The sequence below is a fragment of the Salmo salar genome, chromosome 02 (assembly GCF_965601325.2).
Source record: "Salmo salar chromosome 02, fSalSal1, whole genome shotgun sequence".
NCBI lineage: Eukaryota > Metazoa > Chordata > Actinopteri > Salmoniformes > Salmonidae > Salmo > Salmo salar.
Genome location: NC_138292.1, coordinates 21956302 through 21972500, shown reverse-complemented (window position 1 = coordinate 21972500; position 16199 = coordinate 21956302). Strand labels below are relative to the sequence as shown.

The following is a 16199-nucleotide window of genomic DNA, read 5'->3' as shown; positions in this document are numbered from 1 at the left end:
TCTCTCTCTCTCTCGATGTCTCTCTCTCTCGATGGCTCTCTCTCTCTCTCTCTCTTGATGTGTCTCTCTCTCTCTCGATGTCTCTCTCTCGATGTCTCTCTCTCGATGTCTCTCTCTCTCTCTCGATGTCTCTCTCTCTCTCTCTCGATGTCTCTCTCTCTCTCTCGATGTCTCGATGTCTCTCTCTCGATGTCTCGATGTCTCTCTCTCTCGATGTCTCTCTCTCTCGATGTCTCTCTCTCGATGTCTCTCTCTCTCGATGTCTCTCTCTCGATGTCTCTCTCTCGATGTCTCTCTCTCGATGTCTCTCTCTCTCTCTCTCGATGTCTCTCTCTCTCGATGTCTCTCTCTCGATGTCTCTCTCTCGATGTCTCTCTCTCTCGATGTCTCTCTCTCTCGATCTCTCGATCTCTCTCTCTCGATGTCTCTCTCTCTCGATGTCTCTCTCTCTCGATCTCTCTCTCTCGATCTCTCTCTCTCTCGATGTGTCTCTCTCTCTCTCTCGATGTGTCTCTCTCTCTCTCTCGATGTGTCTCTCTCTCTCTCTCGATGTGTCTCTCTCTCTCTCTCTCGATGTGTCTCTCTCTCTCTCTCGATGTGTCTCTCTCTCTCTCTCGATGTGTCTCTCTCTCTCTCTCGATGTGTCTCTCTCTCTCGATGTGTCTCTCTCTCTCTCTCTGTCTCTCTCTCTCGATGTGTCTCTCTCTCTCTCTCGATGTGTCTCTCTCTCTCTCTCGATGTGTCTCTCTCTCTCTCTCGATGTGTCTCTCTCTCTCTCTCGATGTGTCTCTCTCTCTCTCTCGATGTGTCTCTCTCTCGATGTGTCTCTCTCTCTCGTCTCTCTCTCTCTCTCTCTCTCTCTCGATGTCTCTCTCTCTCTCTCTCTCTCGATGTCTCTCTCTCTCTCGATGTCTCTCTCTCTCTCGATGTCTCTCTCTCTCTCGATGTCTCTCTCTCTCTCTCTCTCGATGTCTCTCTCTCTCTCGATGTCTCTCTCTCTCTCTCTCGATGTCTCTCTCTCTCTCTCTCTCGATGTCTCTCTCTCTCTCTCTCGATGTCTCTCTCTCTCTCTCTCGATGTCTCTCTCTCTCTCTCTCGATGTCTCTCTCTCTCTCTCTCGATGTGTCTCTCTCTCTCTCTCTCGATGTGTCTCTCTCTCTCTCTCGATGTGTCTCTCTCTCTCTCTCTCGATGTGTCTCTCTCTCTCTCTCTCGATGTGTCTCTCTCTCTCTCTCTCGATGTGTCTCTCTCTCTCTCTCTCGATGTGTCTCTCTCTCTCTCTCTCGATGTGTCTCTCTCTCTCTCTCTCGATGTGTCTCTCTCTCTCTCTCTCGATGTGTCTCTCTCTCTCTCGATGTGTCTCTCTCGGTGTCTCTCTCGGTGTCTCTCTCTCTGTGTCTCTCTCGATGTCTCTCTCTCTGTGTCTCTCTCTCTGTGTCTCTCTCGATGTCTCTCTCTCTGTGTCTCTCTCTCTCGATGTGTCTGTCTCTCTCGATCTCTCTCTCTCGATCTCTCTCTCGCTCTCTCTCTCGATGTCTCTCTCGATGTCTCTCGATGTCTCGATCTCTCTCGATGTATGTCTCTCTCTCTCTCTCGATCTCTCTCGATCTCTCTCTCTCTCTCTCTCTCTCGATCTCTCTCTCTCTCGATCTCTCTCTCTCTCTCTCTCTCTCGATGTCTGTCTCTCTCTCTCTCTCGATGTCTGTCTCTCTCTCTCTCTCTCTCTCTCTCTCGATGTCTGTCTCTCTCTCTCTCTCCCTCTCTCTCTCGATGTCTCTCTCTCTCTCTCTCTCGATGTCTCTCTCTCTCTCTCTCTCTCGGTGTCTCTCTCGGTGTCTCTCTCTCTGTGTCTCTCTCGATGTCTCTCTCTCTGTGTCTCTCTCTCTGTGTCTCTCTCTCTGTGTCTCTCTCTCTGTGTCTCTCTCGATGTCTCTCTCTCTGTGTCTCTCTCTCTCGATGTGTCTGTCTCTCTCGATCTCTCTCTCTCTCTCGATCTCTCTCTCGCTCTCTCTCTCGATGTCTCTCTCGATGTCTCTCGATGTCTCTCGATCTCTCTCGATCTCTCTCTCTCTCTCTCTCGATCTCTCTCTCTCTCTCTCTCTCGATCTCTCTCTCTCTCGATCTCTCTCTCTCTCTCTCTCTCTCGATCTCTCTCTCTCTCTCTCTCTCTCGATGTCTGTCTCTCTCTCTCTCTCGATGTCTGTCTCTCTCTCTCTCTCTCGATGTCTGTCTCTCTCTCTCTCTCTCTCTCTCTCGATGTCTGTCTCTCTCTCTCTCTCTCTCTCTCTCGATGTCTCTCTCTCTCTCTCTCTCGATCTCTCTCGATGTCTCTCTCTCTCTCGATCTCTCTCGATGTCTCTCTCTCTCTCGATGTCTCTCTCTCTCTCGATCTCTCTCGATGTCTCTCTCTCTCTCGATGTCTCTCTCTCTCTCTCGATGTCTCTCTCTCTCTCTCTCGATGTCTCTCTCTCTCTCTCGATGTCTCTCTCTCTCTCTCTCTCTCTCGATGTCTCTCTCTCGATGTCTCTCTCTCTCTCGATCTCTCTCGATGTCTCTCTCTCGATCTCTCTCGATGTCTGTCTCTCGATGTGTCTCTCTCTCGATGTCTGTCTCTCGATCTCTCTCGATGTCTGTCTCTCGATGTGTCTCTCTCTCTCGATGTCTCTCTCTCTCTCTCTCTCGATGTCTCTCTCTCTCTCTCGATGTCTCTCTCTCTCTCTCTCGATGTCTCTCTCTCTCTCTCGATGTCTCTCTCTCTCTCTCGATGTCTCTCTCTCTCGATGTCTCTCTCTCTCTCTCTCTCTCGATGTCTCTCTCTCTCTCTCTCTCGATCTCTCTCTCTCGATGTCTCTCTCTCTCTCGATGTCTCTCTCTCTCTCTCGATGTCTCTCTCTCTCTCTCTCGATGTCTCTCTCTCTCTCTCTCTCTCGATGTCTGTCTCTCTCTCGATGTCTCTCTCTCTCTCTCGATGTCTCTCTCTCGATGTCTGTCTCTCTCTCTCTCGATGTCTGTCTCTCTCTCTCTCGATGTGTCTCTGTCTCTCTCTCTCTCTCGATGTGTCTCTGTCTCTCTCTCTCTCTCGATGTCTCTCTCTCTCTCTCGATGTCTTCTCTCTCTCTCTCTCGATGTGTCTCGGTCTCTCTCTCTCTCTCGATGTCTCTCTCTCTCTCTCTCTCTCTCTCTCTCTCTCGATGTCTCTCTCTCTCTCTCGATGTCTCTCTCTCTCGATGTCTCTCTCTCTCTCTCGATGTCTCTCTCTCTCTCTCTCGATGTCTCTCTCTCTCGATGTCTCTCTCTCTCTCTCGATGTCTCTCTCTCTCTCTCGATGTCTGTGTCTCTCTCTCTCTCTCTCTCTCTCGATGTCTCTCTCTCTCTCGATGTCTGTCTCTCGATCTCTCTCGATGTCTGTCTCTCTCTCTCTCGATGTCTCTCTCGATGTCTCTCTCGATGTCTCTCTCGATCTCTCTCGATGTCTCTCTCTCTCTCGATGTCTCTCTCTCTCGATGTCTGTCTCTCTCGATCTCTCTCTCTCTCTCGATCTCTCGATGTCTGTCTCTCTCTCTCTCTCGATGTCTGTCTCTCTCGATCTCTCTCTCTCTCTCGATCTCTCTCGATGTCTGTGTCTCTCTCTCTCTCGATCTCTCTCGATGTCTGTCTCTCGATCTCTCTCGATGTCTCTCTCTCTCTCTCGATGTCTGTCTCGATCTCTCTATCTCTCTCGATCTCTCTCTCTCTCGATGTCTGTCTCGATCTCTCTCGATCTCTCTCTCTCTCTCTCTCTCTCTCTCTCTCTCGATGTCTGTCTCTCTCTCTCGATGTCTGTCTCTCTCTCTCTCTCTCTCGATGTCTCTCTCTCTCTCTCTCTCTCTCGATCTCTCTCGATGTCTGTCTCTCGATCTCTCTCGATGTCTCTCTCTCTCTCTCGATGTCTGTCTCGATCTCTCTCTCTCTCTCGATGTCTGTCTCGATCTCTCTATCTCTCTCGATGTCTCTCTCTCTATCTCTCTCGATCTCTCTCTCTCGATCTCTCTCTCTCTCTCTCTCTCTCGATGTCTCTCTCTCTCTCGATGTCTCTCTCTCTCGATGTCTCTCTCTCTCGATGTCTCTCTCTCTCTCGATGTCTCTCTCTCTCTCGATGTCTCTCTCTCTCTCGATGTCTCTCTCTCTCTCTCTCTCGATGTCTCTCTCTCTCTCGATGTCTCTCTCTCGATGTCTCTCTCTCTCTCTCGATCTCTCTCTCTCGATGTCTCTCTCTCTCTCTCGATGTCTCTCTCTCTCTCGATGTCTCTCTCTCGATGTCTCTCTCTCGATGTCTCTCTCTCGATGTCTCTCTCTCTCTCTCGATGTCTCTCTCTCTCTCGATGTCTCTCTCTCTCGATGTCTCTCTCTCTCTCTCTCGATGTCTCTCTCTCTCTCTCTCGATGTCTCTCTCTCTCTCTCTCGATGTCTCTCTCTCTCTCTCTCGATGTCTCTCTCTCTCTCGATGTCTGTCTCTCTCTCTCTCGATGTCTGTCTCTCTCTCTCTCGATGTCTGTCTCTCTCTCTCTCGATGTCTGTCTCTCTCTCTCTCGATGTCTGTCTCTCTCTCTCTCTCGATGTCTGTCTCTCTCTCTCTCGATGTCTCTCTCTCTCTCTCGATGTCTCTCTCTCTCTCTCGATGTCTCTCTCTCTCTCTCGATGTCTCTCTCTCTCGATGTCTCTCTCTCTCTCTCGATGTCTCTCTCTCTCTCGATGTCTCTCTCTCTCTCTCGATGTCTCTCTCTCTCTCTCGATGTCTCTCTCTCTCTCTCGATATGTCTCTCTCTCTCTCTCGATATGTCTCTCTCTCTCTCTCGATGTGTCTCTCTCTCTCTCGATGTGTCTCTCTCTCTCTCTCTCTCTCTCGATCTCTCTCGATGTCTGTCTCTCGATCTCTCTCGATGTCTCTCTCTCTCTCTCGATGTCTGTCTCGATCTCTCTCTCTCTCTCGATGTCTGTCTCGATCTCTCTATCTCTCTCGATGTCTCTCTCTCTATCTCTCTCGATCTCTCTCTCTCGATCTCTCTCTCTCTCTCTCTCGATGTCTCTCTCTCTCTCGATGTCTCTCTCTCTCGATGTCTCTCTCTCTCGATGTCTCTCTCTCTCTCGATGTCTCTCTCTCTCTCGATGTCTCTCTCTCTCTCGATGTCTCTCTCTCTCTCTCTCTCGATGTCTCTCTCTCTCTCGATGTCTCTCTCTCGATGTCTCTCTCTCTCTCTCGATGTCTCTCTCTCGATGTCTCTCTCTCGATCTCTCTCTCTCGATGTCTCTCTCTCTCTCTCGATGTCTCTCTCTCTCTCGATGTCTCTCTCTCGATGTCTCTCTCTCGATCTCTCTCTCTCGATGTCTCTCTCTCTCTCTCGATGTCTCTCTCTCTCTCGATGTCTCTCTCTCTCGATGTCTCTCTCTCTCTCTCTCGATGTCTCTCTCTCTCTCTCTCGATGTCTCTCTCTCTCTCTCTCGATGTCTCTCTCTCTCTCTCTCGATGTCTCTCTCTCTCTCTCTCGATGTCTCTCTCTCTCTCTCTCGATGTCTGTCTCTCTCTCTCTCGATGTCTGTCTCTCTCTCTCTCGATGTCTGTCTCTCTCTCTCTCGATGTCTGTCTCTCTCTCTCTCTCGATGTGTCTCTCTCTCTCTCGATGTGTCTCTCTCTCTCTCGATGTCTCTCTCTCTCTCTCGATGTGTCTCTCTCTCTCTCGATGTCTCTCTCTCTCTCGATGTCTCTCTCTCTCTCGATGTCTCTCTCTCTCTCTCGATGTCTCTCTCTCTCTCTCGATATGTCTCTCTCTCTCTCTCGATATGTCTCTCTCTCTCTCTCGATGTGTCTCTCTCTCTCTCGATGTGTCTCTCTCTCTCTCTCGATGTGTCTCTCTCTCTCTCGATGTGTCTCTCTCTCTCTCGATGTGTCTCTCTCTCTCTCGATGTGTCTCTCTCTCTCTCGATGTGTCTCTCTCTCTCTCGATGTGTCTCTCTCTCTCTCGATGTCTCTCTCTCTCTCTCTCGATGTCTCTCTCTCTCTCTCGATGTCTCTCTCTCTCTCTCGATGTCTCTCTCTCTCTCTCGATGTCTCTCTCTCTCTCTCTCTCTCGATGTCTGTGTCTCTCTCTCTCTCTCTCTCTCTCTCTCGATGTCTCTCTCTCGATCTCTCTCTCTCGATGTCTCTCTCTCGATCTCTCTCTCTCGATGTCTGTCTCTCGATCTCTCTCGATGTCTGTCTCTCGATCTCTCTCGATGTCTCTCTCGATGTCTCTCTCGATGTCTCTCTCGATCTCTCTCTCTCTCTCTCGATCTCTCGATGTCTGTCTCTCTCTCTCGATGTCTGTCTCTCTCTCTCTCTCTCTCTCGATGTCGTGTGTCTCTCTCTCTCTCGATCTCTCTCGATGTCTGTCTCTCTCTCTCTCTCTCTCTCTCTCTCGATGTCTGTCTCTCTATCTCTCTCGATCTCTCTCTCTCGATGTCTGTCTCGATCTCTCTATCTCTCTCTATCTCTCTCTCGATCTCTCTCTCTCTCTCTCTCTCTCTCTCTCTCTCTCTCTCTCGATGTCTGTCTCTCTCTCTCTCGATGTCTGTCTCTCTCTCTCTCGATGTCTGTCTCTCTCTCTCTCTCGATGTCTGTCTCTCTCTCTCTCTCGATGTCTGTCTCTCTCTCTCTCTCTCTCTCTCTCTCTCTCTCGATGTCTCTCTCTCTCTCTCTCGATGTCTCTCTCTCTCTCTCTCGATCTCTCTCGAGATGTCTCTCTCTCTCTCGATGTCTCTCTCTCTCGATGTCTCTCGATGTCTCTCTCTCTCTCGATCTCTCTCGATGTCTGTCTCTCGATGTGTCTCTCTCTCTCTCGATGTCTCTCTCTCGATGTCTCTCTCTCTCGATGTCTCTCTCTCTCGATGTCTCTCTCTCTCGATGTCTCTCTCTCTCTCTCGATGTCTCTCTCTCTCTCTCGATGTCTCTCTCTCTCTCTCGATGTCTCTCTCTCTCGATGTCTCTCTCTCTCGATGTCTCTCTCTCTCGATGTCTCTCTCTCTCTCTCTCTCTCGATGTCTCTCTCTCTCTCGATCTCTCTCGATGTCTGTCTCTCGATCTCTCGATGTCTGTCTCTCGATCTCTCGATGTCTGTCTCGATCTCTCTATCTCTCTCGATCTCTCTCTCTCTCTCTCTCTCTCTCTCTCTCGATGTCTGTCTCTCTCTCTCTCTCTCTCGATGTCTGTCTCTCTCTCTCTCTCTCGATGTCTCTCTCTCTCTCTCTCTCGATGTCTCTCTCTCTCTCTCTCTCTCTCGATGTCTCTCTCTCTCTCTCTCGATGTCTCTCTCGATGTCTCTCTCTCTCTCTGTCTCTCTCGATGTCTCTCTCTCTCTCGATCTCTCTCGATGTCTCTCTCTCGATCTCTCTCGATGTCTCTCGATGTCTCTCTCTCTCTCGATCTCTCTCGATGTCTCTCTCTCTCTCGATCTCTCTCGATGTCTGTCTCTCGATCTCTCTCGATGTCTCTCTCGATGTGTCTCTCTCTCTCTCTCGATGTCTCTCTCTCTCTCTCGATGTCTCTCTCTCTCTCTCGATGTCTCTCTCTCTCTCTCGATGTCTCTCTCTCTCTCTCGATGTCTCTCTCTCTCTCTCGATGTCTCTCTCTCTCTCTCGATGTCTCTCTCTCTCTCTCGATGTCTCTCTCTCTCTCTCTCGATGTCTCTCTCTCTCTCTCTCTCGATGTCTCTCGATGTCTCTCTCGATGTCTCTCTCTCTCTCGATCTCTCTCTCTCTCTCGATGTCTCTCTCTCTCGATCTCTCTCGATGTCTCTCTCTCTCGATGTCTCTCTCTCTCTCGATGTCTCTCTCTCGATGTCTCTCTCTCTCTCTCGATGTCTGTCTCTCTCGATCTCGATGTCTGTCTCTCTCTCTCTCTCTCGATATCTGTCTCTCTCTCTCTCTCTCTCTCGATATCTGTCTCTCTCTCTCTCTCTCTCTCGATGTCTGTCTCTGTCTCGATGTCTCTCTGTCTCTCTCCCTCTCCTCTCTCTCCTTCTCTCTCTCGAAGTCTGTCTCTCTCCTTCTCTCTCTCGAAGTCTCTGTCTCTCTCCTTTTCTCTCTCTCGAAGTCTCTGTCTCTCTCCTTTTCTCTCTCTCGAAGTCTCTGTCTCTCTCCTTTTCTCTCTCTCGAAGTCTCTCTCCTCTCGTTGTCTCTCTCTCTCTCGAAGTCTCTCTCCTCTCGTTGTCTTTCTCTCGAAGTCTCTCCTCTCGTTGTCTTTCTCTCCCTCTCTCTCGCGATGTCTCTCTTCCTCTCTCTCTCTCCTCTCTCTCTCTCTCTCTCTCTCTCTCTCTCGATTGTCTCTTGATGTCTCTCTCTCGATGTCGCTCTCTCTCTCTGTTGCTGCTTTCTTTTTCTCTACTTGTTTTTTTTCCTCAGTTTGGCTACTCTCCTCTCTCTCTGTATTAACTCACTGTACACTTTGCCCTGGCTGCTATTTGTTTTGTGTTGTATTAACTGTTTTACAACCACTCTCTTTCTCTGTGTGGGTCAGATTTTTCGTGGAACCCGACAGCCAGACGGTTGCCATGTCGACCTCATCACTACGGCGACAAGTGAAGAACATTGTCCACAACTTCTCAGAGGCCGAGATCAAGGTTCGCTCGTCCTCTTTCTTTTCTCTCTTCCTCTCCGACCACTTTTCCACCCTCACACCTCTTTATTTTTTTCTTCTTCTGTTTCCCATTGTCCTCTTCTTCCTTTCCTCACCACTTCTTTCAAGGCTATCTCACCTCATTCTCCTCCTCCTCCTCGGCTTCCTCCCTCTCCAACTCCTTCTTCCTCTCCTCCCTTACTTCTGTCTTGACTTCTCTTAACTATTGGTACTTATTAAATAATACATTCCACTGTGTACTCCCTGTATCTCCACCTCTCGCTATCTGGGTTAATGTAGTCATGTTATCCATTCATCATGATGGTTCTGTCCAGCCTGTTTATCATCACATCCTCTCCACACACACAGAGTAGGAGAGATCATCAGTTAAGGTGACCTACGATCACGGCTGTGGACTTATCATGGCTTCATTTGATTAAAGTACTTTGCATAATTGTTCTGTCTGTTTTTACATGTTTAGTCGTGAGCTTTGTATCGTAATATATTTTGTTGGCTTGAGCTTGCCACGGGAATGAATAGTCTGTCTTGATATAAACTACCAGTTGATTTAATCAATTCATTGATCAATAAATCACACCTTAGATTGTTGACTGCTTTTGGGGCGTCAGGTAGCCTAGTGGTTAGAGCGTTGGACCAGTAACCGAAAGGTTGCTCGATCGAATCCCCGAGCTGACAAGGTACAAATATGTCGTTCTGCCCCTGAACAAGGCAGTTAACCTGTCTGGGAACCTTGCGTCCCACCCTAGTCAACAGCCAGTGGAATCGCGTCGCGCGAAAAACAAATACCTCATAAATGCTATAACTTCAATTTCTCAAACATATGACTATTTTACACCATTTTATAGATACACCTCTCCTGAATCTAACCACGTTGTCCGATTTCAAAAAGGCTTTACAGCAAAAGCAAAACATTAGATTATGTTAGGAGAGTACTCAGCCCAAAATAATCACACTGCCATTTTCAAAGCAACTAGCATGCATCACAAATACCCAAAACATAGCTAAATGCAGCACTAACCTTTGACAATCTTCATCAGATGACACTCTTAGGACATCATGTTACACAATACATGCATTTTTTGTTCGATAAAGTTCATATTTATATATAAAAACAGCATTTTACATCGGCGTGTGACGTTCAGAAAATATTTTCCCTCAAATGCTTCCGGTGAATCGGCGCTACAATTTACAATATTACTATTCGAAAACATTGTTAAAATGTAATATTGTCATTCAAAGAATTATAGATTAACATCTCGTGAATGCAACCGCATTGCCAGATTTAAAAATAACTTTACTGGGAAATCACACTTCGCAATAAACGAGGTGCTATGCTCAGAAAAATAGGCTAGGCGATACAGGTTAGCGCCATCTTGGAACCATCTAAAATCAAATATACTATTGTAAATATTCCCTTACCTTTGATTATCTTCATCAGAAGGCACTTCCAGGAATCCCAGGTCCACAACAAATGTAGTTTTGTTCGAAAAAGTTAATTTATGTCCCAATAGCTCCTTCTTGTTAGCGCATTCCGAAGGCTACTCATAATGTACTGAAGCGCGCGGGACTTGTCATCACGAATGTGCAAAAAATATATATTTACGTTCGTTCAAACATGTCAAACGTTGTATAACATAAATCTTTAGGGCCTTTTTCAATCAGAGCTTCAATAATATTCAAGGCGGACGATTGCATTGTCTTACTAAACGTTTCGGAACGAAAGAGTACCCACGGGCGCCCGCGTCATAGTAGTAATTTCCCTCCCCCTATGACCAACTTTCCAGGCCTCTCGTTCGGTCAGTTTCTACCGGAGAAGACTCAAACCACTTTGTAAAGACTGTTGACATCTAGTGGAAAGCTAAATGAATCCTAACTCACGGTGTGTTTCATAGGCAAAGTGTTGAAGGTGATTCCACAAATCAGATTTCCACTTCCTGCATGGAATCTTCTCAGGTTTTGGCCTGCCATATGCGTTCTGTTATACTCACAGACACCATTCAAACAGTTTTAGAAACTTTAGAGTGTTTTCTATCCAAATCTACTAATTATATGCATATTCTAGTTACTGGGCAGGAGTAGTAACCAGATTAAATCGGGTACGTTTTTAATCCGGCCGTGCAAATACTGCCCCCTAGCCCCAACAGGTTAACCCACTGTTCCTAGGCTGTCATTGTAAATAAGAATTTGTTCTTAACTGACTTGCCTAGTTAAATAAAGGTAAAAAAAATAAGTCTCTCCTAGTTAAATAAAAAACCTGTCCCTGGTCTCTCCCCTGTCTCTCTTCCCCCTCCCCCCCTTTGTCCCTGGTCTCTCTTCTCCCCCCCATCCCTGTCCCTGGTCTCTCTTCTCCCCTCCAGGTGCGGGAGGCGACGTCCAATGACCCATGGGGCCCCAGCAGCTCTCTGATGTCAGAGATAGCAGACCTGACCTACAACGTAGTGGCCTTCTCTGAGATCATGAGCATGGTGTGGAAACGACTCAACGACCACGGCAAGAACTGGAGACACGTCTACAAGGTGAGTGAGAGAGATCTGTTGAAGATTGAGCATTACAACGGGTGACGTAGTCTGTCTGGTTTGTCTGCTCACTGTCTGCGCATAGGAATTAGAATAGTAGAATGGACATGACCGAAGATTTCTATAACTAAACCAAGATCGACCACAGCCCGTCATTTCAAATGGGAACAAATGGGTCATAGTGGACAGAACAAGCAAGGAGGTGGGCAGAGCCAAGCACGATCTAGCGAGATCCTATTGACGTGTTCTAGCATGCATTTGCATATTTTCTAGCATGCAGTAACATATTTTAGTTTTGAGAAGAGAACTGTATTACAGTTTTTCTCAATTGCTAAAACACAATTTCTGAAACCTTGCTCCATTTCCTGAAAACATTAAACACAAAACCTCATCTTCAAGCACTATTTACAAAACCTCTGACTCCTCTCGCAAAATGAAACATTCGCCTCAAAACAGTTTTACCTGTGTTCAAAATCAAACACTGCTCTCAAATCATAAACAAAGTGATCAAAATGATATACACTCTCAAGCAGTCAGTAAACAATACACCGAAAAATAGAAAACACATTGTTCAAAACATACAATTCTCAGGGAGAAGTACATTTTTCATCTAAAAAAGATTCATATTTTTCCATCATTGTCTTTTGGTGAACGAAAACATGTTCTATCATAGTAGCTCAACATTGATCAGAAATTACTACTCTGCTTTGCTTTTTGCAATTTTGTTTTTTGTTCTTCCTCCTCCTTGTACCCCTATTTTTACAGTACTGTACCCTGCATCTCACAAACTTGTCCTTTCTCTGTGATACTGTAATTCTTGTTCTTTGTTGATATGAACCTGCAACCAGTCAAAATCTATTGAGGAGTCAGTACTGTTAATAAATGGAAAGCACAATGTCCAGTGCCATACAATTTGTCCATTGTACAGTATACAGCCTACAATGCATTGTACTACAGTATACAATACTAAAAGGGACAAAAATCAAAGGAGTAAACATGTGATCAATGTGCTTCTTCTTGTCTTTGGGCTGGGTCAGGCCAGAGCACTTCGTCGACATCACAAGCAATATTGTCCCTCCTGAGGCAACGGGGGAAGAAGCCTCTTGTGTGCCCTATCCAGCCCTGACATGATTCCTCACCTATATCACCACAGGCTAAATCCATGGCTTGCAGCAGATTTACTCTGGTGTAGGGTTGTCTATCATACACTTTCCATCTCCAAGAGGAGAAAAACTCCTCAATCGGATTCAGGAAAGGCGAGTATGGAGGGAGGTACAAGTTCATAAACTGCCCATTGATGTTAAACCATTCCCTTACCTGAGCAGCTCGGTGGAAACTGACATTGTCCCACACTATCACATAGGTGGGGATGGGATTCTCATTTAGCTCTTGACCCTGCTGCTCTTGAACCTGCTGCTCAAATAAAATATCTCTTAGATTGGCAATAAATGTTAGAAGGTGCTGGGTGTTATATGGCCCGAGTGTAACATGGTGATGTAGAACACCATGGTTGCTGATAGCAGCACAGATTGTGACATTGTCACCTCGTTGACCAGGGACTTCAACAATGGCCCGCTGTCCAATCATGTTTCGGCCACTCCTTCTCCTCTTTGTTAGATTGAAGCCTGCTTCATCGACAAAGATGAACTCATGGGGTCTGTCCAAGGATTCCAAGTCAAATATTGTCTGTGTAGAAATACAATATACTGTATGTAGGATTTTGTAAGTCGTACAGAGACAGTGCTATACTGTAGAGTACAATTAGGCCTACTGTATGCACTTCTGATTCACATACATTGTATGTACTGAAGAGTAATGTCATTCACATAGTATGTGTTAGTACTGTAGACAATCTGGATTACAGTAAATGTTTCTGAATGTACACTTACTTGCACATACTGAGCTCGCAGTTCTTTCACCCTTGGTGAGTTGCGCTCAAAAGGTACTCTGTATACTTGTTACATTCGCATCCTGTTACGATGGAGGACACGGTCAATTGTGGAAATGCTTACACTGTCGATTCCCTGAAAGTGTGTGTTGTCTTGTATCACTCGTTCCTGGATTTATCTTGAAGGACCATGCCAACAATAACGGCCTCTTGCTCCCGAGTGAATATAGCTGTCCTTCCACCTGCATGTGGCAGCCTTGCAATTCTACAAAAAGTAGTTGTGCAGTTACAAAACATATTCATGCAGTACAATACATACAGTGATTAACTTTACAAATGTCTATTGAAACAGCTGCATATAGTGTAGTACAGTAAATTTGCACTTACAAAAATACAGTAGTATACTGTACCTGTTCTCTTCTCTGAATGTCCTTACTATGGTGGACACAGAAAATCGGCTCAAATTAAGTTGCACTCTAAGTCCTGCTTCCCTCATTGTCAGTCCATGGACAAGAACATGGTCTATAACTGTTGCTCGAATTTCATCAGATATTTCCACTCTTTGTCCTCCTCTTCCTCTTTCTTGCCCTCCTCTTCCTCCTCGTCGCCCACCTCGCATACGCACTCGTCCTCTCACATTGGATAGAAAAAACATTCTCAGACTTTCTCCTTCCCACCTTCAACAACCTGTTTGCTCTCTGAACTGGCTTATATTGGTTGTGTCGCATCATTTGAAACAGGTTAAATCAATTTTGAGTGGTTGTGTTCAATCAATGACATGTGTTCTCTATTTGTATTTGATTGTTGCCACTTGTGTTTACCAGTATGGATGACATGTGCATTAGAGTGCAGAATGTGTTTTGAGAATGTGATTAGAGTTTTGCTGAACAGTCTAAGTGAGGTCTGCAAATTGTGTTTTACCATGTGAAATGGTTTAAGGTATTGACAGCAGACTGCATAATTAGCTAAATGAGTCCAGGCAACTGAGAACTTTGTTCAGCCAATGGGTTTTAGTGTTTTAGCAATTGAGAAAAACTGTAAGATCAATTGTTTTATCGACGAGAAAATGTGCGGAATATCTGCCAAAATCCATCTGGTTCCATCTTCTCCCACTGCCGGCCACTGGGCTTCCTCTCACTACCATATTTGGTAGTGAGTGGAAATGCCAAACAGATGCTTCACATTTGTACATCAGGTGAAATATCTGTCTCTTTGTTCTAAGGCTTCATATGACAGTATAAAAGATCTGCATTTTGTTCAGGGAGTAGGTCAGCCAGTGATATTGTGCACATTATGCTTGTTAGTCAGCCAGTCAGTTTCAGTGGAATGAATGATTCCATGAATTTATCAAATGAACTGCGTTAAAGAGGTCAATGGACCGCAGACCGTGGGGGATAGAATAAGGACGCCGGATTGGCATACGTTCAACCCGTCTGATCAATCAAAGTGTATATTGGTCAAATCCGTCATGGTTGATGTATTGTAACACCCCCACAATGTGGTTACTTAAGTCCCGTTTGGCTGTTTTCACAGAATAACATTTAGATGTAGTTCCTTTTCAGGTTTAGAAGAAGTTGACTGCTAAATGCTAACTCTCGTTCATATAAACTGGTAGCATAGCTACACTACATGACCAAAAGTATCTGGACACCTGCTTGTCGAACATCTCATTCCAAAATCATCGGCATTAATATTGAGTTAGTCCCCCTTTACTGCTATAACAGCTTCTGTTATTCTGGGTAGGCTTTCCACTAGATGTTGGAACATTGTGGCGGGGACATACTTCCATTCAGCCACGAACATTAGTGAGGTCGCACACTAATGTTGGGCAATTAGGCCTGGCTTGCAGTCGGTGTTCCAATTCATCCAAAAGGTGTTCGATGGGGTTGAGATCAAGGCTCTGCGCGGGCCAGTCAAGGTATTCCACACCGATCTCGACAAACCATTTCTGTATGAACCTCACTTTGTGCACTGGGGCATTGTCATGGTGAAATGGGACAGGGCGCCTTCCCAAACTGTTGCCACGAAGTTGGAAACACAGAATCGTCTAGAATGTCATTGTATGCTGTAGCGTTAAGATTTCCCTTCACTGGAACTAAGGGGACTAGCCCGAACCATGAAAAACAGCCTCAGACCATTATTCCTCCTCCACCAAACTTGACAGTTGGCACTATGCATTGGGGCAGGTTGCGTTCTCCTGGTATCCGCCAAACCCAGATTCGTTCGTCGGACTGCCAGATGGTGAAGTGTGATTCATCACTCCAGAGAAGGCGTTTCCACTGCTCCCGAGTCCAATGGCGGCGAGCTTTACACCACTCCAACTGACGCTTGGCATTGCGCATGGTGATCTCAGGCTTGTGTGCGGCTGCTCGGCCTTGGAAATCCATTTCATCAAGCTCCCGACAAACAGTTATTGTGCAGACGATGCTTCCAGAGGCAGTTTGGAACTCTGTAGTGAGTGTTGTAACTGAGGACAGACTTTTTTTTGTTCACACTACATGCTTCAGCACTCGGCGGTCCCGTTCTGTGAGCTTGTGGGGCCTACCACTTCATGGCTGAGCCGTTGTTGCTCCTAGACGTTTCCACTTCAGAATAACAGCACTTAGAGTTGACCGGGGCAGCTCTAGCAGATCCTCTAATCAAATTTCACAGTGGGTGCGAGACCTGGAGAGGCCTACAAGCCACAGTGTCTCGCACCCACTGTGAGATTTGGTGGAGGATCGGAGATGATCTGGGGGTGCTTCAGCAAGGCTGGAATCGGGCAGATTTGTCTTTGTGCAGGACGCATCAATCAAGCCACGTACAAGGTTGTCCTGGAAGTAAACTTGCTTCTTTCTGCTCTGACAATGTTCCCCAACTCTGAGGATTGGTTTTTCCAGCAGGACAATGCTCCATGCCACACAGCCAGGTCAATCAAGGTGTGGATGGAGGACCACCAGATCAAGACCCTGTCATGGCCAGCCCAATCTCCAGACCTGAACCCCATTGAAAACCTCTGGAATGTGACCAAGAGGAAGATGGATGGTCACAAGCCATCAAAGCCGAGCTGCTTGAATTTCTGTGCCAGGAGTGGCATAAAGTCCCCCAACATCAATGTGAAAGTCTGGTGGCTAGCATGCCAAGACGCATGAAAGCTGTGATTGAAAAT

General features: G+C 46.5%; 1 protein-coding gene across 4 annotated transcripts in view; it reads left to right on the top strand.

The window, feature by feature from the left end:
* Nucleotides 1-16199, top strand: part of LOC106605818 (epsin-1) — a 75143-nt gene that overhangs the window by 51107 nt on the left and 7837 nt on the right. For all 4 annotated transcript variants that reach the window (XM_045699928.2, XM_045699935.2, XM_045699930.2 and 1 more), the window contains exons 2-3: nt 8528-8630; nt 11005-11163. In XM_045699928.2, coding sequence (XP_045555884.1) covers nt 8562-8630; nt 11005-11163 — 228 coding nt within the window. In that variant the 5' untranslated portion in view covers nt 8528-8561. The remainder of the gene's footprint in view (nt 1-8527; nt 8631-11004; nt 11164-16199) is intronic.